A 24,618-nucleotide genomic window follows, 5' to 3' on the forward strand; every position below is an offset into this window, starting at 1 on the left:
AATATATATTTCTAAAATAATACACAAAATGTAATATATTTAAACTAGCACTTAGATTCGAGAATGAATTTATAATGAATTTGGAATTTGAGTTAAGATTATGATATGGAATTAGAGTTAGAGTCCAGCTTAGGACTTGTCGGTTCGGTGTCGCGAGTTAGACTGACTGAGTCTGGGCCCGCTCCGAAGTCCCTCGATTTCGGCGGCTCGACTGCTGCGGCGGTCGAAAGTGGGGAGCTTGGAGAGAGAGGGGCCCTAGCGGAGCGCCATCTCTGGGCGCTTGGCGGAGGCTTAAATCTAACGCAGTGCCGCGCTCGGCCGCTAGTCGGAGTTCGGTGTCATAGCGCGCCTTGGCGCGCTTTTCAAATGCGCTGAAAGAAACTTAGAAGATTTACATGCAAGTTCGTGGAAAAATCAGGCGCGGGATGTAACACCTCCCCCCTTAGATGAAAATGTTGGACGATGTTCCAACATTTTCCATGTATAATCTAAAGTAATGTAAATTATTTCGCACGCTCTTATATTCTATGTATAATATGCTTAGAACTATTTTGTGTGCACTACACGTTTTCGTTCAAAAGTTTTCGAAGTTCTCGGTAGTCACGCACTTCACTTATTGGGGGCTCTATGGGGGTTGGTCGAGTGTCTTCGGTTATTGGGAGGGCTTTAGGGGGCTGATTTTCTGGCGTCGAAAGGGGTTTGGAAGATCGCTGATTCTCGTCGTCCATTCGTCGTCTTGGTGATCCTGTGTACAGGAGCAGGTTCGTCATCGAAGTCCATACCGCTCCCAGTAGATGTAGGCTCCATCCGTATATCGAATGTAATGCGTATCCGTGGATGATGGTGTCCACGATTAGCTTTATTAATCGGATTATTATGAAAATTCCGATCACACCTGCGCTGGCCGATCCGAATGTGATAAATCCTGTCCACAATTTTTGCCCTGCGTTCTCCGCGATCTGGTCCAAGGATTTTTCGTCTAGCAGGTTTAGCATGGATATACTTCCTGCTGGTATTTCTCGTCCCATGGCCCCTCTTGCTATTGTATTTAGCATCGAAGGTTTTTCCATAGGGAACATTATGTGGTCGCGGAGTCTGTCTAAATCTTCGCTGGTATAGATGCCGCTGGTGGCGAGAGAGGAGGGGCTCACGTATTTCCAGGTGGGTTTCGTGAGCGGTTGGATGATCGAAGGTGCCGCCGCCTCTTGTGGTCGTGGCATCAGGCGGTACCAGCTGCCGTGTATGTTGTACATAACTGGCAGGAATTCGTTGCAGTCCCTCGGCGTTCCTTTTTTGGTGAGTATCCTTGTCCTTGGTAGCATGAATAATGATTGATTTTTGTACGTTACCGGGATTTCGTTATAGCAGACGTCCGTTGGTCGTACTCGGCATTCTACAGCTAGACATTTGACCAGGTGTAGGGCTTCTCCCGCCATGACTGCGGTGTATCCAGGTGCCTTCATTATTCGATGCGCCATTTCGTCAGGGGCGAAACTGGCGAGCGAGAGCGCGTTTTGTAATATCTCTTTTTCGAGCGCGCATTTTTGTTCCATTATGTCGCGGTAGAGTCGCGTCAGTTGTGTCTTAATATGTTTTTCTACGTATATAAATTTAGAATTTACATACGAGAAAATGTCTAAGTTACTGACGGATATTCTTGTGCGGATTTTGAATGTTCTTCCCTTTTCTGTTTCTAGTACGAATAATTTTGGGTGTTCCGTCAGCATGAGTTTGTAGCCACACAGTGTCATCTCAGTGGTTTTGGTGAGGGCGAAGGTCGTTTCCTTCGTTGTCACTGTGTAAACGGTTGGCGTCTCGGTGTTTGTCTGTGCCGTGAGTTTATCGGCTGGGCCTTCGTATAGCACGTCGTATTGGTCGAAGTGGCAGCTGTCTCTTGGCGTGATAGTCCAGTAGGTCTCCGAGCCGTCGTGGTCCATGCATTCTCCCGTGAGTGCTTTGCAGTGCACCCCGGATGGTAGGATCAACTCGTTAGTATTTCTATCGATGACCGCGTCGAAGTTCCGAAGAGTTACTTTTACGACGGCCTGGACGACAGCACTTTCCCATTGTTACGTCCCGCAACTAAATTTTTATTTTTATTTAAACACGCAAAAATTGCCTCTATAATATTTAAACTGTAATTCTACCGACGAACATATAAATCTTAATCCCACCGAGTAACATATTATTGTTAATATAAATTAATATTGTTAACTAAAATTCCATCACGCTATCTATTGTCACCAATATTTCTTATTATAAAATCTCACCGCGCAATGTAATATCACCAATACTTATAGTACATCAATACTATTACGCCGCGCGATCTAATATTGTCAATATCTCCGAAAATAATCTTTCTTTGTTAAGAAGCTAGCTATACATAACATAACCTCACTTAGGACTGATAGAAATAATTTTAAGTGTTTGCCCACATATAGTATCATCCGCATAAAAATTACCTACTTTACCGACAATAGGCAAAATCACCCACACAAAAGTTACCGACAGTCGATAAAATAAATTCCTACTTTACCGACAGAGTAAAAGTTACCGACATAAAAGTTACCGACGGAAGGTAAAGTAAATTCCTACTTTACCGACAGAGTAAAAGTTACCGACAGAAAAATTACCGACGGTCGATAAGGAAGTTTTCTACTTTACCGACAGAGTAAAAGTTACCGACAGAAAAATTACCGACGGTTGATAAGGAAGTTTTCTACCTTACCGACCGAGCAAAAGTTACCGACAGAAAAATTACCGACGGTTGATAAGGAAGTTTTCTACCTTACCGACCGAGCAAAAGTTACCGACAGAAAAATTACCGACCCATGATAACACAGTTACCGACGTTACCGACTGAGGATAAAGTCATTTCCTACCTTACCGACAGTGAAGACTGTCCATACCCACATTACCGACAGAGGGCAGCGCCATCTCTGGTGTAGCGATGATACTAACTTTACCGACATATAAGAGAATACCTCTTTCATTAATATGTAATCCTGATACACAAGAAATTTTACAAATCAAAAACCAAAAGACTTTATATACATATATATATATTTTTGAACACGTTTCGGCACCGACTACACGTATATCTAATTATTTCGGGGCCTAAATTATATCAAAAATCATTGATTCCAGATTAACTCGAAAAATACTATAAATAAAAATCTTATGACAATTTTCCCTTAAGGAGCATAAAAAGTCAGACCGACACATGTATACATAATTATGAAAACTCCAATACTACTAATTTTATAAACGAAGTTTTAAAATATAATTTTCCGTATGCGATATTATGAGTCATCATCACATTCCAAACTAAGACTATGGAATATTCCGCTCGAATATTATTGCACAACATTACGCAACATGATGAAATAATTAATTATCATTAAGTAACAAATGAATTTATTGTTATTAAGCGTATGCAATAACCTCCATTTATATATTAATCCACAAAAAATCCGTTCAAGAGAACATTGCGCAACATAACGAAATAATTAACTTATTGTTAAACATTAATATTAAGTACATGCAATAATTTTTATTCAAGAACCTAATAGATATAAATATAATTTTTATTCAAGAACCTAATAGATATAAATATTAAAAAATAAAAGCAAAGAATAAAAATTGTTGCACCATTTACTGAAATAATTTATAGTCTTTATATACTTATATCCCACCGCATAATCATAAATACTTATGTTAAAATAATTGTAATTATAATAATTATGATGTCAGAATTTATTAACAATATTTAAAGGCATTTTCCATAATAATACATAGAGACAAAAATGAACTTTCGAACGGAGCATGCTAGAAACTCCGTTGACATTTCTACAGCTAGAGCTTAAAAAACTACATTAGAAAATATATGCATATTAACTGCAAAGAAATTCTGATGGTCTAATAATTATTATAAAACTTATGTGTCAAAATACAATGCAACCAGTATAGCCGATTCTATACTGACCGCTCCGTCACCCCCACTTCAATTCTGAAGAGTCCCACCATCTACAAATTAAACTACGCCCACACTACGCCCAATTCCTGCGGCAACGCCCAGCAGCGCGCGCATCTTCCCCACGCTCGTGCCAGCGGCGCGCGCAACCAGCCCAGAGAAGGGAACCAATGAGCGACCGCGCCACCCACGCCGAGGCGCGCGCATCTTCCGAGGCGCGCGCATCCGTCACGTCAGCGGGAGCCAATCCCAAATCATTGCGCAACAATCACGTCAGAGAAAACCAATCACCCGTTGACAACGCGGCACATCCCTCGAGGCGGACGCATCTTTCGAGGCGCGCGCAGCCAGAAGCAGAGGAGGGAACCAATCACTGCTCGACTCCCTCCACGGAGAAGCGCATCTCCTACTATTGGGACCGTGTGCAAAACTGGGACTGACGACTATATAAACCCGTGCAGAGCGGTCCTCCTCGCATTTTGCCCAACGTTTTCAACATTCAACTACCTCCGGCATTTGGCCCAACGATATTTACAGTGATAACTTGGCATTTGGCCCAACGATCTTCACAGTGTTACCTCCGGCATTTGGCCCAACGTTTTCAACACTTAACAACTACTGGCATTTTGCCCAACGATATTCACAGAGTTAATACTTATATCTCCGAGATTTTGTACGTGTATTCAGTTAATAAATTCAGTGACTATTGAACATTGAGTTTCTCAATCGAACTCCTGGACTGCAACCTCCATCCCGAACTGTCACCGAGGTAGACGGTATCCAGCGGAAGGAAGCAGCATCCACTCATCAGCCTAGTGAAGGGAAGCAGCCTTCACACACTAGGACATTTCAGACACTGGTAAATATCCGGCCACTTGTCATTAATCTAACCTTTAATTTCTACTAACAACTAAACTCAGTGAATCAGTGCGCGACAATACGGGAACCTTACCTTTGATTACCCGTATTCCTTAATCCAGTTATTCAACTTAGTAAATATTTCCAATTGGAAAATTTATCTGGGACTTATCTCTTTGATAAGACGACGCGATAGACAGTGAGCGAGTGCGAAACTGCAGCGGCAGGTCGAACCCAAGTCTGGCTCGGTGGAAAAATAATTATCTTGAGGAATTTATTCCCATGATAGAGGTTGTTTCTCAACCTAGAGCTGGTGAGGCAATAGAAAAAATAAGCGGCCTCCTGTCAATCGACGTCCGAGTAGGCGAAAATACAGTTTTCGATTAATAGGCAATTATCTTGAGGGATTTATCCCAATGATAGAAGTTGACCTTTTGATCTTGGATTGAATTTAGCCTTAACTTCAAAATACGAGATACATCCCAGGATTTAGAGACAATACACTGGCTTAGTTTATAACAATTTGAATCATTATCACTACTTGCAATTATAACCTAACCTTACGAGGTTAATACTAAGCCAGCCGTATGATAGGTGGATACCTTGTCAGCGTATCCAAACTCCTGATTTTTCCTCGAATCCTCTTTCGATTTTCAGAGAATCAAAATAAAATAAGAAACTTTTTGAAACCAAGATAACACATTAACATTTCAAACAAATAAATTCTCGATAATCCTAATTTACCATCAGTTGGTAATTTTTCCAATAGTCGTCAATCAAAACTTACCATCGGTCGATAACTTACCATCAGTCGATAACTTACCATCGGTCGATAACTTACCATCAGTCGATAACTTACCATCGGTCGGTAAAACAGAAAGTGACGCTAACCATCGGTCGGTAAAACAGAAATCTAACTTACCATCGGTCGGTAAAACAGAAAGTGCCGCTAACCATCGGTCGGTAAAACAGAAACCTAACTTACCATCGGTCGGTAAAACAGAAATCTACATTACCGACGGTCGGTAATTTTCGGGAGTCAACGTTACCAACAATAAAATTTTTTATACTAATCTTTCTATTTCTGCCGGTCTATACTTCTATCAACTTTGGGGACATCTATCTGACTATACTCGGGATAACAATTATAAATTGAACATTCATATGGAATTCCCTTTTTCTTTTTTTTATTAACAGGTATCGGGTATTCTTAAATTCAACTTTACGCAAAAGTAAGTGACTTCAAAATCACCAAAGTCTTAAATACTAAATAGACAGGTTTATAATTGGTTAATTAAACGACAGATGGTCCGAGTGAGACAAGGTAACTTCAATACCCGTCGAAATATTCTACGCCGTGTGAGACGAAATAGGCAAACGCGACGTACCTTCTTCCCTATCATCACTCTTGAGAATGAAATCATTGCACCAGTTCCCGAGATCATCGACTTAGAACCTCAGTCACCTATCCCCATAATCACTATTGAGGAAGAAAGCCACGAAATTATCCCAGTCCCACATAATCAATATTCTCCTTCCAATCTAGTAGAAAGAATTACTGAAGATAGAAGCAACTGTTCAACCATCTCGCTAAACTCCGACCAGGCATCCATCCCCGGACCTTCAGTGGATTGGAGTCAGAGTCCAGAGACTGCTTCCATCTCGGGGACATTCCAACATCTTGACACCGTACCCCTATACAACTACTATCCCGAGGAAAACAGCCTATATAGTCCTCCTAGCTATTCCCCCGTGGCATATGAAGACCCAGACCCCTTTGAGCCCTTAGAGATTTCCCTAGCTTCCCCAGAAAGACCCATCTCAACCATAAACATCGAATATTCTTACTTTCTACCAGAATTGTACGGTTACCCGAGGGAGGAATAAAAGGATATTCAAATTTGTAAAATAAAATATATATATACTTTGAACAAAATAAACTTATAAAATTTAGTATGAACGTTTATTCACTCTCCACCTAGAATCCTCTCTGCCAAGCACAATAGACCTTCAATCTCTCGGCGTCCCAGGGTATAGCCGGCCTAGCAGGTTGCCCTAAAACAAATTGAGAGATTAATTGCGTCCAACTGGGAAAGTAAGACTTCCAGACCAGTCCTGAGGAACTGGGGACGTAACACCATGTTCCATAGGCATCTCCGTATTGAGTTCCGGTGCAACTTCCGTCCATGCTGGTGGTGCCGGCGAGGGTGACGCTTCGCACGTCCGTGCTGTTCCTCTTGAATGACTGGAGGATGCTTCGTTGACCTGTTCCTATGTCGATGGTTCCCGTGTCTTGCAGCTTTTTGCAGATGGATTCGGTGAGTTCTATTGTGTATTGGCGGCGTCCTCCTCGGACTATCGAGACGTGCGAGTGCATTCCACAATAGTATATCGTGCGGTCGACTTCGACTTTGCACTGCATCACGTGTGTGTGGTCATGGGTTGACATTTGTAACAGCTGTACGTAGGTGGCTTCCCTCTTAGGTTCTATGTTGTCGACGGCGCATTTACCGATGTCTAGGAGCGATAATGACGTTATATTTAATCCTTGTCCCCCGCAGTCGTATCCGATTAAACAGTATGATGCGGCAGGTAACAACAGGATTAGGGCAATGGCATGCGCTAAGATTTCCATGGTGACGGTGACGATGTTCATGGTGCTGCGCTTGATTGAGTTGTGGTCGGTCCTCCGTCCGACTTCCTTTGATATAGCGGCTCTGGAGTGGGGGAGGCCTCCGTAGTGGGGGCGCGATGCGGTGAGTGTTTGAGCTTGTCTGCGTGTACTACACGGGTCCTGGTAGCGCTTATTGCTAGTCTTACATTGTGGCTCTTGAGAACCTCTAATATTTTGTAGGGGCCTACGTACTGGTCCCCTAGCTTCCCTTTCGAGGGTTCCTTAAGGAGGTATACGTTATCGCCTATCTTAAAATTACTCGTCCTTATTCTACGATCATAGTATCTTTTGGATTTTTCCTTGGCGCGCATTAGGTTTTCGCGTGCGATAGTTTGTGCGTCTTTGATGCTGTTGAAAAGTGTTGTAAGATATTCCGCGTAACTCTCGTTGGTCGTATCCGCAGTAACGGGATCGCTCGCAGGGGTCCGCGCGGTTTTACCGAACACGAGTTCATGCGGTGTGTACTGAGTGCCTTCGTGGACGCTAGTATTGTAAGAGAGGGACGCTAACTTTAGGCACTTATCCCATTCGTTATTTTTATCCACGAACTGCTTCAGGTATTCCCACAAGACTTGGTGCGATCTTTCGACCGAGCCATTGGCTTGTGGTCTATACGCTGTGGTTCTGTAATGCTTAATTCTAAACTTACGTGCTATGTTTCGCATAAGGCTATTTAAGAAATGCGATCCTTGGTCGGTTAGGATTGCTTTGGGAGCACCGAATGTGCATATAAACTCGTTGGTGAGCGCGTCGGCTACTTCTATGGCTCCGGCGTGTTGGAGCGGTATCGCGAGCGAGTACTTAGTTAGGAGGTCCTGTATAGTAAGTATGTAACAGTTTTTCGACTGTGTCGTTGGTAATGGGCCCATGATATCCATGGAGATTTTGTCGAAGGCGGAGTCAGGGGTGTCCGTAAGCACCATGGGTTGCCGAGTTTTTGTTCTTACTAACTTTTTTAGTTGACAAGCACGGCAGTTTTTTATGAATGATTGGACGTCGGCTTTCATTCCCGACCAAAAATACTTTTTCTTTACTCGTCTATATGTTTTCGTGACGCCCTTGTGTCCGCCGACGGCAGAACAGTGATTTTCCGACAGGATCTGTTGCCTACTCTCTTCTGGGGGTATCGTAATTTCATTCTTACAAATAAAGATTCTAATACTAGTTTCGCTTAGGGTTCGGGTGAGTTGCATATACACCGTTTCCCAAGGTACATTGTCAACGTTACCTCTGGCGATAGAGATAGATTGTAGGCCAAGTTCGGTGACGACGTCTAGCAAGGAATGCATCGTTTCCTTCACGATTTCTTTTTCCGTGATTCCTGATACTCTATCTTTAATGATTAGTGATATAATGCGTCGCGAGCCATTCCGGTCGACTCGGGCTCTGCCTAGCGTCGCATTTTTAATTAGAGGGAGCGACTTAGTGTCTGCAAGCATGCGAGCCCCTTGGTCGATCGGAATGCCTTGTTGCGTGGTAAAAATAACTAAGTTGTCGCGTCGTGTCGTGAAGTTATCAGGTATCGTTATTACGTTAGGTCCCACTGGGTTTCGTATGATAGCGGGTTCATTTGGATTTTCAAACGGTCGCTCGTCGTCATCGGACTCTGTGCTACTTTCGGATTCCGCGTCGCTTTCGGCGTTAGCCTCGCTTTCGCTGTTCGCGTACTCCTCAGCTTCGTTTAGCTGGTTGCAGGGTAAGGTCGAGGGCGTTCCCTCCGCATTGATTGGCGTGCCGGTCTCTCTAGTGCCTGGTTTTGGCACTGCGGAAAATAAAGATTCATCTGAGTCGGATGATATAGGATCGTTTTCGAGGATTAGGATTTGTTGGGTTTTCGCGGCAGGTGTGGGGGTCGGATTTCGCGAGAGTGCGTCCGCGTTTACATTGGTTTTTCCCGCTTTGTACATTACCTCGTATTCGTATTCCGCTAGTTTTAAACGCCAGCGTACGAGTCGCGAAGTGGGGTCTTTTACCGAATGTAACCACACGAGCGGTTTGTGGTCCGTTACTAACACGAACTTCCGTCCATACAGATAGGGTCGGAAGTGATTGACACAGTACACGATGGCGAGGAGTTCCTTTTCTATCGTGGAATAATTTTGCTCTGCGTTGTTGAGTAAACGCGATGCGTACGCGATGGGTAGATCTTTTCCGACGACACCTTGGCTCAGGATTCCGCCTATGGCGTATCCCGAGGCGTCTGTCGTGAGCACGAATGCTTTGGTGAAGTCGGGATATTGTAGGATGGGTTGTGTGCAAAGGGAGTCACGGAGGGTTATGAATGATTGCTCTTGTTCTGGATTCCAATTAAATTCCTTGTCCTTTTTTAATAATTCCGTGAGGGGGTGAGCGAGTTTGGAAAAATTCGGGATGAAACGACGGTAGTATCCCGCGAGGCCTAGGAATTGTTTAATGTTTTTTGCATGTCTCGGCCTGGGGAATTCTTTAACCGCGCGGACTTTCTCGGGGTCCGGTTTCACTCCCTTATCGCTGATAATGTGCCCTAGATAACCGACTTCTTTTCTTAGGAATTCGCACTTATCGGGCTGTAATCTTAGGTTAGCTCTCTTCAATCTTTCCGCTAATTTATCGAACTTGAGCTCGTGTTCACGCAGGGAGCTCGCGTATAGTACGATATCATCGAGATACACGAAGAGCTCTATGCCTTGTAGTCCCGATAATACCTGATCCATCAGGCGTTGGAATGTCGCGGGCGCGTTTTTTAGACCGAAGGGCATGCGGTTGAATTCGTAATGTCCGTGGGGGGTGGAGAATGCGGTCTTTTTCGCGTGTGCTTCGTGCATTGGTATTTGGTGGAATCCTGATGCAAGGTCAAACACACTAAAGTACTTCGCACTTCCCAGTTGGTCTAGTATTTCCGTAATGTTCGGGAGGGGATACGCGTCGCCTATGGTTTTTTCGTTTAGAGCGCGATAATCTATTACCATGCGCCATCTTTTGTTGCCCTTGGAATCGGGTTTCTTAGGGACGATCCATAAGGGGGAGTTATAGGGGGAATCTGAGGGTTTAATGACGTCGTTGTTTAGAAGTTCTCCAATTTGTTTATCTATTTCCTCTTTGTGGATCGGCGGGAAGCGGTATTGTTTAGTGTTAATTGGTTGTTCGTCGGTCGTGGGGATTTTATGGGATATAATAGTCGTGTGTTCTAATTTGTCCGCCGGTAATCTAAATAAATCATTATGTCTCTGTATAAGTCGTGACACGTGGCTGTGTTCCTCAGGGTTTAAGTGTTCTAGTCGGAGTGCGTCTCGGATGGCTTGTAGGCGTTCGTAGTTGTCTGGGGTCGATTCAGTGGAGATTGCCAGTGCTTGGCCGGTTGCTGCCTGTTTGGCTTCGGATTCAGTGGGTGGGTCGCTTAATGTGGTTTCTATTTCCCGCAGTTCTACTGTCGGTACGATCAGTTCCCTGTCGGTATCACCGGAGTTTATCGCGTGTAGGTATGCTCTGCCATTCCGGTTCTCAACCACTGCTTCCCCTAGGTAGATGTCCTTGCCGACGCTAAGTCGCGGGACGTAGCCTACCGTGATATCTAGATTTGGTACTTTGATATAGAAGGTTGCGCGTGATCTAGCAGGTATCACGACGGTGTCGTGATCGGTGAAGGGTATTCGGATTCCTTGCCATGCGACGTATCTTTCCTGCAGATGTATATTTGACGCGTCGCGGAGGAAATCGTTGCCTAGGATACCTTCTTGCGGTATCGGAAAATTGTCGTTTACTACGTGTAGCTCTAGAGGGTGACCCGAGTAGTAGACTTGTATGGACCCGAGCGTTTTGATCCTGCCTTCCGTTATACCGCAGAGATACAACTTATCGGTTCCGCGGATGCTAGTCTCGGGATGAACGTTCCGTCGTTTAATAAGATTAGGAGAGGCGCCAGTGTCCACCATAAAGGAGGTTTTCTGTGAGAGTCCGTCGACGGCTAACGCAACGGTAGGCGCGTGTGGGAAGTTCTGCGGGTTTAGTGTCGCTATTCGGAATTCCCGGCGGGAATCGCGTCTATTGGGTTTACCGGGCGTATTTCGCGCATCGGGGGCCCTTGGCGAGCGTCGCCCGTCTGTCTCGCAGGGCCTTCCGGGTTTCCCTGGTTTTGCTGTCGAGCGTTATTATATGCGCGTTTTCGGCACTCGCTAATTTCATGCCCGAGGTTTTTACAGTACCTGCACTGCTTTATTTCTCGGCTTGCGTCCGGGTGGTCTGACGTTTTTGATGAAGGGTCGCGGGACGCGTTGGTGGGGCGATTATTATTATCGGGGTAGGAGTTAGTACGCGGGTAGTCGTTCCGGGTGCGATCCGGATATTGGGGTGCATTGCGCGAGTATTCTGTGCGTGGGTATGATCCTTGTGAGCGATCAAGTCGTGGTTGTCCGTACGGTGGGCGATCCGTGTGGGTGGTTATTGCTGGGTTCTCGCGATTTGATCTGGGGTCGTTGTAGCGTTCCCGTGGAGGTATGAGGGGTGGGAGTTGTCGTCTGGTATAGTTTCTACCCTCATAGTCTCTGTCTTGTCGCTCGCGCGTGCCGAATCGAGTCTTATCTAATTCTTGTTCTTTCGCGATTGTTTTGGCGACGGAGGAATGGCTCGAATGGCTTCTGATAAAGTCTTTCTTTCATTTGTAAACGATATTCTAGCGGTAATCCTTTGCAGAAGGACCGTCCTGTTAATAGATCGATTTCGGCTTCGGTCGCGGGTGCGATGATTCCAGTTTCGCGACGTTCGGCGTCTAGGATCGCGGCGCGGAGTTCTTTTACTCGACTGATGTAATCTAGTATATGTTCTTGCGGTCTTAGGAAGATCATGCTTAGCTCACCGCGATGTTGGTCTATAGTTTTCTTAGATCCGAAGGCTGCGGTCAGGAGGTCTATCAATTGAGTAATATTGTCGCAGGGTTCGTCTTCCACGGCGCTATAGGCTCGCCCGCGTAATTTATTAATCAATAGCTTTGTAAGGTTCCGTTCCGCTGAGGGGGGAATGATTTCTCTGGCTCGTCGGCAAGCCTTGTTGAACTGGGATAGAGGGATATTATAGCCATCGAAGCTGGGGACTGAATCGGTGGCTTCGCGGAAGGAGACCTTGGGGAGTTGAGTCGGGCCGGGGGAAAGGTCGTATTGATATTCTTGGGAATCGCGTGTGTAAGTTCCTTGTCCGGAATGTCGTGGGGTTGAGTAATTTTCTCTACGGAGGAGCTCGACTTCTCGGCGCAGCCGTTCGATCTCGAGGCGTACGTCGTCGCCCGCGCTTCGTGACGCATCATTGCCAGAGGCGTCTAGTTTACGCGTTTCCATTTCTTTTTCCATTTGTTCGCGGTGTCGAATAAGGTCTTGTATGTTCCTCTCGTATTCCTCGCGTTGTTCCTTTAATAGCGCCGCCTCTTCCTTTAATCTCTCGGCCTTGGTATCTAATTTAGTTTGGATTGCTTCGATTTCCGCCTCTGTCAGCGGTTTACTCGTGGATTTCCCGCTACAGGTGTCCGGCATATCAGAAAAAGGGTTTTATTCCGAGTTCTTCTCGTATCCCACCGCTGTCACCAAATTTGTTACGTCCCGGGATGTCGCGGCTCTAAAAGAGAATTCGGACGTCGCGGGGCTCGATCGCTTTTTTCGGGTCAAGCGAACCTATGCGGTTCTTCCCGGGGATACGTGCGATCTGAAGCGCTCGGAATTATTGTTCGGGCTCGGAGTCAGTGGACTCTTCGTCGGGGTACACGATAGGGATGACTATATTACCGTCTTGAGTTACTGGATGATTGGCAGGGTGTAGCCAATAGTCTAGAAGTCGTTCAGGGCACTCGGGGCATTCGTCGCTAATTCTGATGCTACTTAATCTACTTCCACAGGAGTAACACCCGAATCCGATGGGTTCGCCAATTATAAGTCTATGTTTCGTCACGTAATTATACCGTAGACGCTCTTCAGCGGGCAGGGAATAATAACAGAATGCGCACAGAGCGGCTCTAGTTTGATTATTCGCGAAACCGCAAGCTTTCTGGCAAAAGCTCAGGGAGAGATCGGGGGTATTAAGGGGGGCTTGAGTGATCCGATCACGAAACACGCGGGATCGCATCGGGGGAGAGCGATTTTATCGGGTGAAATCCGATTTTCCAGGGATTTTTTTGAAAGTAGGTCTCGGTTGGGACTAAGTCCCTTTAACGCAGCGTCGGTTTAAAGGGATTCGGGAAAGTAGGTCACGGGGTAATTGGGTCAATTTATGTAGGTCACTGGGTCATCGCATTAAATCCCAAAATAAAATTAGGTCACTGGGTCAGTGGGTCATCGCGTTAAATCCCAAAATAAAAGTTAGGTCACTGGGTCAGTGGGTCATCGCGTTAAATCCCAAAATAAAAATTAGGTCACTGGGTCAGTGGGTCATCGCGTTAAATCCCAAAGTTGAAAATGGGTTAGTAGGTCGTTGCGTTAAATCCCAAGCGTCGGATTAAATCCCAATTCATAATTTCGTTAATTACAGCTTAAGGAGAGGACCGCGGTCATTTATCACTATGAATTCGAATTGTTGTTATTATTATTATTAATATTTGGCTATTATTCGCGGAATAGAGCCGGTATTCGCGGTAATTCGCGGAGATAAGGCCGGGGATTTAATACAGAGGGACTCGATTGACCACTGGAATGTACCGCGGCGCCGAAGGGTCGGGCTAAGATCGTAAAAGTGAAACCTTATACAAAAACACGATGGGCCTGGCAAAAAGTCGTGACTTGCACAAACAGGAATTTTCAACCGTCACTTACCTCCAAGATGGCTTCGCTTCATTTCCTTTCGAAGATTAATTTCCACGTGGCCTGGCCGCGTTGATTAATCAGGCTGCACTGGTAGGCGGGGATCGCGGCGCTCCACGCGGGTCTCCGGGATGAACGGAAGCGGGTTGATGCGGCTGGTTATCAACGTCGATGGGGATGAGTCGTTCTGGCCACTTTATTAAGCACGTGGTTTTATTTGCACTCGCGAATAATTGTTCGTATTCTTTATCGTAGTGGTTTGTTTCTACGATATCGATATAATTGGTGGACGCGGCGTAGTAATGTCTCGCTATCATCCGACGGAGTTGATTTTTCCTACCGGCACGGCGTGTTTTAGGCATTGTAGAAAATTAAAGTCATATTCGGATTTTCTGTAGGCGTCGAGCGGCTTGTCCTCTCTGAGCCGTCACTTCAAATCAGAAATGATTGATTATGCTTCGGATTTTCTGTAGACGTCGAGCGGCTTGTCCTCTCTGAGTCGTCACTTTGAATCAGAAGTAATCAATTATGCTTCGTATTTTCTGTAGGCGACGAGCGGTTTGTCCTCTCTGTCGTCACTTCAAATACGAAAACTCGATTTAATTGTTGTAATTTAGTAGCACGTGCCTGGTTAAGAATATCTGTATATTAACGTCGCGTCGCGTGGGATGTGGATTTTGTTGAATTAGAATTCTTTTGAATGATCACGAAGTTTAGCACACACTAATATATATTTCTAAAATAATACACAAAATGTAATATATTTAAACTAGCACTTAGATTCGAGAATGAATTTATAATGAATTTGGAATTTGAGTTAAGATTATGATATGGAATTAGAGTTAGAGTCCAGCTTAGGACTTGTCGGTTCGGTGTCGCGAGTTAGACTGACTGAGTCTGGGCCCGCTCCGAAGTCCCTCGATTTCGGCGGCTCGACTGCTGCGGCGGTCGAAAGTGGGGAGCTTGGAGAGAGAGGGGCCCTAGCGGAGCGCCATCTCTGGGCGCTTGGCGGAGGCTTAAATCTAACGCAGTGCCGCGCTCGGCCGCTAGTCGGAGTTCGGTGTCATAGCGCGCCTTGGCGCGCTTTTCAAATGCGCTGAAAGAAACTTAGAAGATTTACATGCAAGTTCGTGGAAAAATCAGGCGCGGGATGTAACATAACTTTATTTCATTATGGAAATATATCACACTCGGTACGTTTTTTGGTCGCAGATAACGGATTAGTTCAAGACATTCAAACTTGAACATATCGAATTTGAATCTTCTCTAATGGAATAACAAATATAATAACAACAATATAATAACAAATATAATAATAGAATAACAAAGTTAATTCACCATACTAAATCCGCCATTTTGAATTTTAAAATTTCAACCCCAAATTTGTCATCAGCGACCCGAAAAATGTGGGTGTATCAAGTTTCATGCAAATCCGTTGAAAATTGGCAAAGTTATTCATAGTGGCCATATATGGGCCATTACCAGTTGTGGCACTTTTTTTTGGCCATATATGGGCCATTACCAGTGAACTGGTTAACTGTCAATCTGATTTGAAATCACTACAGTCAAAGTGTAAGTTTCAATATGCAAATTAGTTTTTTATTTGTATGGGAATTTTTTATAAGATCTGGTGATGCACAATTACAATATACTCGAAAGGAAGTTTTTATAATCATTAAGGAGCATTTAAAAGATGGATTAAGTACTATAATAAAATACCTGGAAAGAGAAATTTTGGAAAAAAGTGCACACTCAATAAGTAAACGTGATGATATGAAAGCGTCTTTTTCAAAGTTATTTTATAAAATGAGAAATATGTGGCAAAATGCCAATAGAACGGAGAAAGTCTTTTACCAAAGACACGAGGAATGGCTTAATGCGTCCGTATACTTTCCAGTATCTGCTTTTCAAAAGACACCGATCAATAAGGTCGCCCTTCTATAGAATTTACATCTTGTAGTGACAGATCGAAGGAATACCGAAAAAGTCCGTGCATTAACTTCGGATGAGTTGGCATATGCTACTCAAATGAGATTACACTCTGTAGGACAAATAGACGCTTTAAAAGTGTGAAGGAAGTAATATTTACAAGTCAAATTTTTTTATAATAAAGAAAATTCCTTCATCAGAGTATTGTTTATTTTAATTAGCGACTTCAAAAATCTCCGTATATCGTGATATTTATAAAAATCTAACATTTTTCACAAAATCGTCTACCATATTAGATCCGCCATTTTGTTTATAGTAATTTTGATTTCAGATTTGTAATCAGCGACCTCGAAAATATTTGTATATCAAGTTTTGTTCCAATCTAACTTTATTTGAGGTTTTGGCCAGCTTTTCGGGATTTGGCCCCACTGTGCGGCGTAAGCGATATCCGACGACTATCGATTATCGATCGCATTGACCGTGCTCATCGCAAGCGAGCTCTATCATCTACGCAGAGAATACTTAAAGAATTATTCTCGCTTGATTATGGAGCATTGCTGTCGGTTTGAATATCGAGACTGAATATTAGACCGAGTAAAAGGGTGTGCGAAAATGGCCCATAAATAAAATAAGTCGAAGATTTAACTGTCGTTTTGCCGTTACGTTCTTCGATGCGCCGTTCGGCCTCGCTGAATCTGGCCATAAAAACGAGCTAGAAGAAATACAAGGAATGTCTTAGCGCTTTCTTAGATTTTCGATTTCGCGTGAATATTCAATCCGTCTGATTTCGCGTTGTGCGATACATTATCCTATGATTACGATTACCGGTCGAATTATTTGTTAATTGTTAATATTTCGTTTACTTGAGTTATTCTCTAATTTATGTTACTATTATTTTTTCTTTAATTTGTTACTTCTTTTATTTTATTTTCTTTTTTTTGAATATACTTGTTATATTTTTCTATACTAAGTCCGCGTAAATTATTTGAAGCGTTGGCCTTTCGTGAACGTTAGATTCTGTCGTGTTTGTCGAATTATCCATTTTCGTAAAGCCTCGTATAAAATAATTATAACATCCTTTTCTATAGACCCTGTCCCTCTACCGTTAGGCGAGCTAGCTAAGGCTAGCGTTTGTCGCGTTATTTTGGCGTTTAGCGAATTGATATGTGAAATACCGTATCTGGCGCCCAATTTCGAGATCTCGATACGGCTTTCGTTTCGCCGCGGCTCGCACAGAACATCTTCCATCCCTGTTCCTCCGAGCGCGAGTATTCTCTTTTCGTTACTTGTGTTTTTGACGACGTTTTCGCTCCCTCTCATCCTCTCTATATATATAACAACCGAGTATAAAAATATTACGTCGCAATATACAGGATGTCCCGTTTTAAATGTTCCATTAGATTATCTCTTTAGGAAAGCATTTAAGAAAAAAATGTTTCAAACAAAAGTTGTTTGGTTCGAAGGGTGACATAAGATGATGCCATTGGTTTGACCTTGAAGAGTCATTTGAAGGTCACATGAAGGTCACCTTGAATTTCTTAAACGGAGCACCCTATATATTTTTGCATATTCTTGTAGCTTATCTCGAGAGCTTTCCAAAACACTATAATTAAGTATTTTTTCATTAAGTACTTTTCGAGTTATGAGGCTTGAAGTAATTTCTTAATTTTACATAAACCATAAAATATCTAGTAAAATATTCATTTTTCGATTATCTTATCTTAATACTTTTGTGCACAGAACAATGTGAGGAATCAATTAGTGTAAATAAAAAACATAGTTGTTTTTGAGAAAAAATATGTAATTGTTAATTGCAAATTACAAATTTTTTTAGAAACTATTATGTTTTCTTTACACCAATTGATTCCTCACATTGTTCTGTGCATAAAAATATTAAGGTCAGATAATCGAAAAATGAATACTAGATATTTTATGGTTTATGTAAAATTAAGAAATTATTTCAAGCCTCATAACTCAAAAAGTACTTAATGAAAAAATACTTAATTATAGTGTTTTGGAAATCTCTCGAGACACCTCCCCCCCCCCCCCGGGAAAGAGCGTAACTGCCGGAAACAGACAAACAGGGGCCATTCTCCTGCCCGGGTGGAGCAAGGGAGGGGTTAAATCCTTCTGTGCGGGGTAGGGCCCTGTCCTCCGCTACGGGTCTACTGACCTGCGTGTAGGGTGTCGGGAGTGAAGACTGGCGGCCGGCTTAAATACCGGCTGGTATCGGGGTATTGTAGTTACTCGATGCTGGCTATAATGACTAGAGATGGCGGATAAGGGGAGGTTTTTAGTCGGTATACCCGGCATTGCACACCTGGGAGAAGGATTAGCTTTCTCCTAAGGGCCGGGAAGTCCGACACTACCCCCAACGCGCCGAATGCGTCGGGGGTGTGCGTAATGCATTTTCCTCTTCTTTGAAAAAAAAAAAGGATGTGAAATTTGTGTGTCACGTTGAATATTCTTCTCCGCAGGGATATCGGAACGTATATTCTAATTTGATCTATGACGTCGCAATAGATTGTTTTGTCTCCATTGTCTAAACGAAGTTCTTTTAATTTAAGAGCGATTTTAGATCTCAATAGAGTCTGGAGTTCCCCGTCCTTTTGTTGTTCTTGGGCTAATTCGTCCGTTGTGACCTCTATTGGCATATTGATTTCCTCAATACGGGATAATGCGTCCGACACTGTATTTTCCTTTCCTGTTAAATAAGTTATTTGAGTCGTAATTTGACTAATAAAACTTAACTGTCTTCTCTGTTTCTCAGATGCCTTGTCTAATGGTTGTTGAAATACGTATAGTAGCGATTTATGGTCTGTCACGATTGTTACGTCTCGTCCTTCGACCATGTGTCTGAAAAATTTCAAAGCTGAGTATATCGCCAATAATTCGCGGTCATACGTCAGAGTTGTGTAAAATTACAATCGAATTATTTCATGAATTAATATAATTATATAGTAATTCAATTACATGGTATTCAGTTATTTTATAATTCGAAATTCAGCTCTTTCATTCAATTAAATTACATTGTAATTCATAATTTTAGCATAAACTTAAATTTAAACGGGCAGTCAGAGCCAAACGCGGATGGTAGTGCGTAAGTTCAACGAGAATTAAGTTTCCGTTGAAACTTATTTGTGTGCACAGGGCACAAATTTTCTTGGTACGATACCAAGCAAATTTTAAATAATTCTCAATTCGAGAATTTATGTAATTATTATCCCTCTTTCCCCCCCTGTAGTGTTGTAGGCGAGAAAAATGTCGGGCCGAAAGTCGCTGAATCGGGAATCGAACCCGAGTCTTTCGCTTGCCGGGCGACTGCTCTTACCACTGAGCTATTCAGACCCTTCAACTCGATACTTTTCGGTCGCCTACAAATATATATTAAAATGAAGAATAACACCATTTTCCGCCGGCGTGAACTTTAAATAACTATAAGAAATTAGGCTCTGTATATTAAAACATAAACTTAAATTTAAACGGGCAGTTTAAAATTTGCTTGGTATCGTACCAAGAAAATTTGTGCCCTGTGCACACAAATAAGTTTCAACGAAAACTTAATTCTCGTTGAACTTACGCACTACCATCCGCGTTTGGCTCTGACTGCCCGTTTAAATTTAAGTTTATGTTTTAATATACAGAGACTAATTTCTTATGGTTATTCATAATTTTAGTTTTTTATTCAATTAAATTAAAATGTAATTCGTTTTTATAATTAAAATACAATTACAAAATACAATGTAATTACGAATTATATCATACTTTCTAACGAATGAGAAGTGGAAAAAACGAAATTGAGAGATAATAAGAAGTGAAAAAAGCCACATAAATAGTTTCCAAAAGAAAAAGATTAATATCAATGATGAACATTATTCATAAACATTAAATTTCTTGATGTCGGCTCTCGAATATAAAATATGCGATATTAATATTCGGGTAATAAGAGCCTATCGCGGATGTAATTGCGCGAAATTTTTCTTTGATACAATGATGAATTTCTTGATGTACCTCAAGAATACCTCATTTCTTGATGTTACATCAAGAAATTTAATGTTTATTTACGCTTTAGGGTGAAAAAGAAGCATCTTTACACTTAGTGTTTATAGGCAATGAGAAGAGTATCGGATCGAGGGGTCTGAATAGTTCAGTGGTGAGAGCAGTCGCCCGGCAAGCGAAAGACTCGGGTTCGATTCCCGATTCAGCGACTTTCGGACCGATATTTTTCTCGCCTACTTCCATCTAGGGGGGTTAGAGGGGAATTTGTGGGAATTAAATCTCAAACCAAGAGATTATTCCAAGTAAAGTCTTGATCATTGTATCAAAGAAAAATTTCGCGCAATTACATCCGCGATAGGCTCTTATTACCCGAATATTAATATCACATATTATTCATAAATTCATAATATGTGATTAGAAATAAACTTCTTTATTACATTTGTTTTACAAAACGAATATAAATTTAAGAAAGGAAATAGGTACCGTCTTTACCTAACTTACAATACAATAATCATCTAATGTGTGACTCAGATGAAAAAATTAATACAGACAGAAAATTTAATAGTAATTGGAAGAACCTGAAAAAAAGAACATTTTTAACTTTTCACTAATCACTTATGAGATCACATTTACTGATGGCAATTGTCAGCCAACTTTAAATTGGTTTTAATGAATCCTCTTTGTTCAAACATCTTGTCACTAAGATTCCTACATTTTGGAAGGTTGGTAATCATCGCATAAGAAAACATTCTTTCTATAGCTGCAAATGAAGCGAGTGGTGTATTATATTAAATAAAACCTCGTTTAACTGATGGATATTTATTAAACATATGTAGGTCTTACGGTGGATCCTTAAAATATTGAAGCACGTGGAGTTCGGCATCTAAAGTTGTGGTTTCTGCTTCTTCATTTGTCGAAAGAGAACCAAAATAGAAAAAGTTGAACCAAAATAGAAAAAGTGCACGATTCTCCTGGCTGACTAGATTGAAAGTATGCATCCATCTGTTTACCAACAGCTGTTTTGAAGGCTCTTAGTATTTTTTCATGTTTCTCAAGAGGTATACACCTCATCTATTTCTTCTTAAATAGTGGATATAATAATGCGACTATTGCCGCGGTCTCTGGGACTTGGGAGTACTCAGATTCAGGAATATTTCAAATCTGTTTTTAAATAAGGCCAACAAGCATTCCGCTAAAGGCCTGTAATAAAAAAGAGGTGTCTCTCTTTCGGTTAATTTTTTTAAATTTCCTTTGAACAATTAGCAGACAAGGCAATAAAATTCCGTAAAAAGTATTCTTTTCACTTTGGAGAATGTCCAAAGCTTCTGCGAGGGGGCGTGTACACATAATGTGTTCTTCAATGTGAAGTCGGTTGGCAGAAAAATTGTTACTCCCAGCGATCTACACAAGGATACCACTTTTTCTTTATGTTGCAATATTTGTTTTAGTGAATCGTAAAGGCTGTTCCACCTAGTTGCACCTGATTGATGTAAACTGCAATCCAACACACTCTCTATTATTTCTGTCGGGCGTTTCGCTAATTTCCAAAGCAAGTTGCATTTTTCTATAACCTTCTTATGCAATTCCTGAAATTCTTTGAAACGCTTGATAAAATTACTAACATCAGTCCTAAGACACAGGCTAATAGTGTGAGCAGCACATTTTAGATGTTTTGGTAGAGAGTGTGAGATTCTATTGATATTTTCATTATTTATAGCCATGAAAAAATTTTTGATAATTATTTACTTTAGGGGAATAACCTCTGATGACCTTGACCTTGACATATGTTATAGAGGTCACCCTTCTGAGTAACCTTCAAAAGGTTTTAGCCATCGCTCGTTTTTATTAAAAATTATTAACGAAAAAATTTCCACGAATTATGTGCAACATGCGACTATATGAATTCCTAAACAATGTTGATATGACTTCTAAAAAGGTCAAGGTTATTTTAACTTTCTATGCAAAGCGAGGTCCACCTCACATCACCCTTGAGTCAGCACAAGGTCTATTATTGTATGGTTCCACATGGGTTTGTAACTTTCCATGCGAAGCGAGGTCCATCCCACACCACCTCTGAGTCAGTGCGAAACGAGAACTATATTGTATGGTTCCACATGAGTTTGCAACTTTCTATGCGAAACGAGGAACCATACCTCGTTTCGCACTGACTAAGAGGTAGTGTGGGGTAGACCTCGTTTTGCATGGAAAGTTGCAAACCCATGTGGAACCATACAATAATAAACCTCATTTCGCGCCGACTTAGGAATGGTATGGGAGACCTCGCTTCGAATGGAAAGTTGCAAACCCATGTGGAATCGTACAATAATAGATCTCGTTTCGCACTGACTCAGAGGTGGCGTGGGGTGGACCTCGCTTCGCGTGGAAAGTTGCAAACCTATGTGGAACTGTACAATTATAGACCTCGTTTCGCACTGACTCAGGGATGGTGTGGGGTGTATCTCGCTTCGCATGGAAAGTTGCAAACTTGTGTGGAATTGTACAATAATAGATCTATTTTTCGGAAGTGGATCCCCCCGCAGGGGCGGAATCCACTGTGTCCACGCATACACTTTGCAAAGCGAAGCGAAGTTCATTCTGCATCTAACCTTGATCGTCGTTCAGAGGTAGATAATAATCTAGTAACAATTTTAATAATGAATTAATTATTATTGGATACATTTTTTTCATGATAGCAAAGAAAGTATCAATTCGTTCATTAAAATCATGTAATCTTTTAAACAAAAATTCAGAAATATAATGCTCATAGTTATCTTTCTGAGTATCAAAACCTGATATATTGAAAGGCATTTCTCGCCATAGTTAAGTATGAATTCTAGTCTCTCTCTTATGATCAACGAAATTTTGTGAATGATTCACTGTGAGATATACGTAATTTTCATTTCGAATACTATCATATACACTCCAAGAGTGACTATGAATAATAGAGCCAGGTGCAATGTATTTTCGAATCAATGGTAATAAAGTTTTAGAATGTCGGTCTTTTACGGGAAGAATAAAAATTTTGCGACTGTTACGCTCTATTCTACCAAATACCCACTGTTCTTTTAAAATACGATCTTTATTATATTTTCTTTTGCTAATTTTGGCCTCTATTTCTACAATAATTCCCGGTCCTCCAAGTTGTTGCTCTTCATTTGCAAAATACTATGTTAATAACTATAAAACAAAAAATATGTATAAACAATATAATGTTTACATAACTAACAAATACTAATATTTTGTGAAATTAATGTACCTCTACAAAAATCAAATCTACAACAGTGTTCAGCTATCTCCAACTCATTAGATAGAAAATAATGACGTGGTTGTATCATTAAAAACTATCCATTGAATCGGCATATTTTTATCATATCTAAATAAGTTTTGTGAAACCAAGTATTGTGTTTAACATACTAATTTTAAAATTGCATGTTATTTTTTGTTTCTTTCGTTTATGTACAGTTTTATAATATTTATTAGTGCAATGCATAGTATAATTATTAAATACATTTACGTAAGTCACAAGATTGTCACATTTTGGACACTCAACACTGCCACGAATAACTTGTTTATCAATAAGGTATTTTATTAAACTATCGTAATTGTATGTTAAGTGTAAAAATTCATATAAATGTATTATTATGTTCACGTAATATACTAGAGAATATATGTATCACCTCAAAGATTTGAAGCAGACTGTGTAATAAAAGTGTATAAATACGAAGAATATTGATGGAAAATAAAAGTAAAACTTCTTACAATAACATTTCTGTTTATATACAAAGTATTAAGTTGTAAAGAGAAACTAAACGGTATTGTCATGCCTGTTCATATATGTTTATGATTCTATGTATACAGTGTCAGAAATGTATGTTGTATCTATAACACTTATTTTTATTAAAATCTAGGTCTATTATTGTACATGGTGTCCGAAAATTATATGAAATTCATAAAACGTTTTTTGTCTATAACTTTTTAAACAACGACCGACGGCTAAAACCTTTGGAATGTTACTCAGGAGGATGACCTTGACGACATATGTTAAGGTCAAAGTCATACGAGCAGGGTCCTCTTTTATGCAGGTTTACCAAACGTTTATTTCAAGTTTTCAGAGTTCTGAGTAATTTTATTACATTGTATTTCAAATACATTGGATTTCAATTAGAATATAATTCCATTACACTTATGAATAGAGTAATTAGCAATTAAATTAATTTAAAGGTTTAAATTATGTAATGCAATCACAACATAATTCAATTACTATATAATTAAAATACAATGTATTTAAATTACGTAATTCAAATACGACGTAATTCAATTAACAAAACTCTGTCATACGTACTGTATCTTTGTTGTGTGTCAGATAATTTCTTCGAGTAGAATCCTAATGGTTTCCAATTTCCGGATATATTGTTCTAGTACAGCTCCCA

The 24,618-nt window shown here is 41.2% G+C and overlaps 1 protein-coding gene and 1 non-coding gene across 2 annotated transcripts; both read right to left on the minus strand.

Moving 5' to 3' along the window:
- Positions 1–560: 560 nt before the first annotated feature.
- On the minus strand, positions 561–1,553 carry LOC145967121 (uncharacterized). The gene has a single exon (XM_083091782.1). It carries the CDS (start codon positions 1,551–1,553, stop codon positions 561–563), a length of 993 nt encoding a protein of 330 aa, XP_082947908.1.
- A 17,910-nt stretch (positions 1,554–19,463) lies between these two features.
- On the minus strand, positions 19,464–19,537 carry Trnaa-ggc (transfer RNA alanine (anticodon GGC)). Its single transcript has one exon. It is a non-coding gene; the product is annotated as a tRNA-Ala (tRNA).
- Between the last annotated feature and the right edge of the window lie 5,081 nt (positions 19,538–24,618).

This window comes from Camponotus vicinus, unplaced genomic scaffold (assembly GCF_025532165.1).
Source record: "Camponotus vicinus isolate PSW18456_S1 unplaced genomic scaffold, iyCamVici1.0 SCAF_2, whole genome shotgun sequence".
Lineage (NCBI taxonomy): Eukaryota > Metazoa > Arthropoda > Insecta > Hymenoptera > Formicidae > Camponotus > Camponotus vicinus.